The 584-nt window shown below is 63.2% G+C and overlaps 1 protein-coding gene across 1 annotated transcript; it reads right to left on the minus strand.

Moving 5' to 3' along the window:
* Nucleotides 1-359: 359 nt before the first annotated feature.
* On the minus strand, nucleotides 360-554 carry EMIHUDRAFT_258348 (hypothetical protein; the record flags this gene model as incomplete). Its single annotated transcript, XM_005760466.1, has 1 exon — nucleotides 360-554. A coding segment is annotated over one exon (195 nt), but the record flags the coding sequence as incomplete, so codon positions are not given.
* Nucleotides 555-584: the final 30 nt, after the last annotated feature.

Genomic DNA, 584 nt, shown 5'->3' on the forward strand with positions numbered 1-584 from the left:
ATGGCCGCAGGAAGCGCGGGGGAGGGCGCTGGGAGCAACACGGAGCTCCGTTGGACGTTTTCAAGATTAGCGTGTCAGAGTGAAATGGAACTAGCCCCTGGAACTGGTTTCTCTATTTTTCACCGCCAACATGGGGCACATGTGGGCCCTCGAACAGGGTTTCTCTATTTTTCATCGCCAACATACCAGCCCGCCCGACAAGAGCGCTGCCACTAGAAAGAGAAGTGAGCGGCGTGACGGGGGGCATTCGCCCTCTCCCGCTCCTCTGACTGTCTGAATGTGGGAAGACACAGCACTGCACACACACACACACGCACCACAAGTAAAGGATCTGCCCGACCGTCGCGCGGGCGCACGCCCTACCCGAACCAGTCGTAGAGCCCGTTGATGAACAGGTGGACCAGCCAGCCCGGGAAGAACCACACCGCCGCCATCGTCAGCGTGGCGTCCCAGCCGACCACGTAGCGGTGGCGCGGGTACCGGTCGGCGATGGCGCGGGCGACTGCGCCGGTGTGCTCGTCGAGCTGCGTGTCGAAGGCGTCCATCCACGTCTGCTGCAGCCCGCCCGGCCCGACCGACCGCTT

This window comes from Emiliania huxleyi (assembly GCF_000372725.1).
Source record: "Emiliania huxleyi CCMP1516 unplaced genomic scaffold EMIHUscaffold_7508, whole genome shotgun sequence".
NCBI classification, from domain to species: domain Eukaryota; phylum Haptophyta; order Isochrysidales; family Noelaerhabdaceae; genus Emiliania; species Emiliania huxleyi.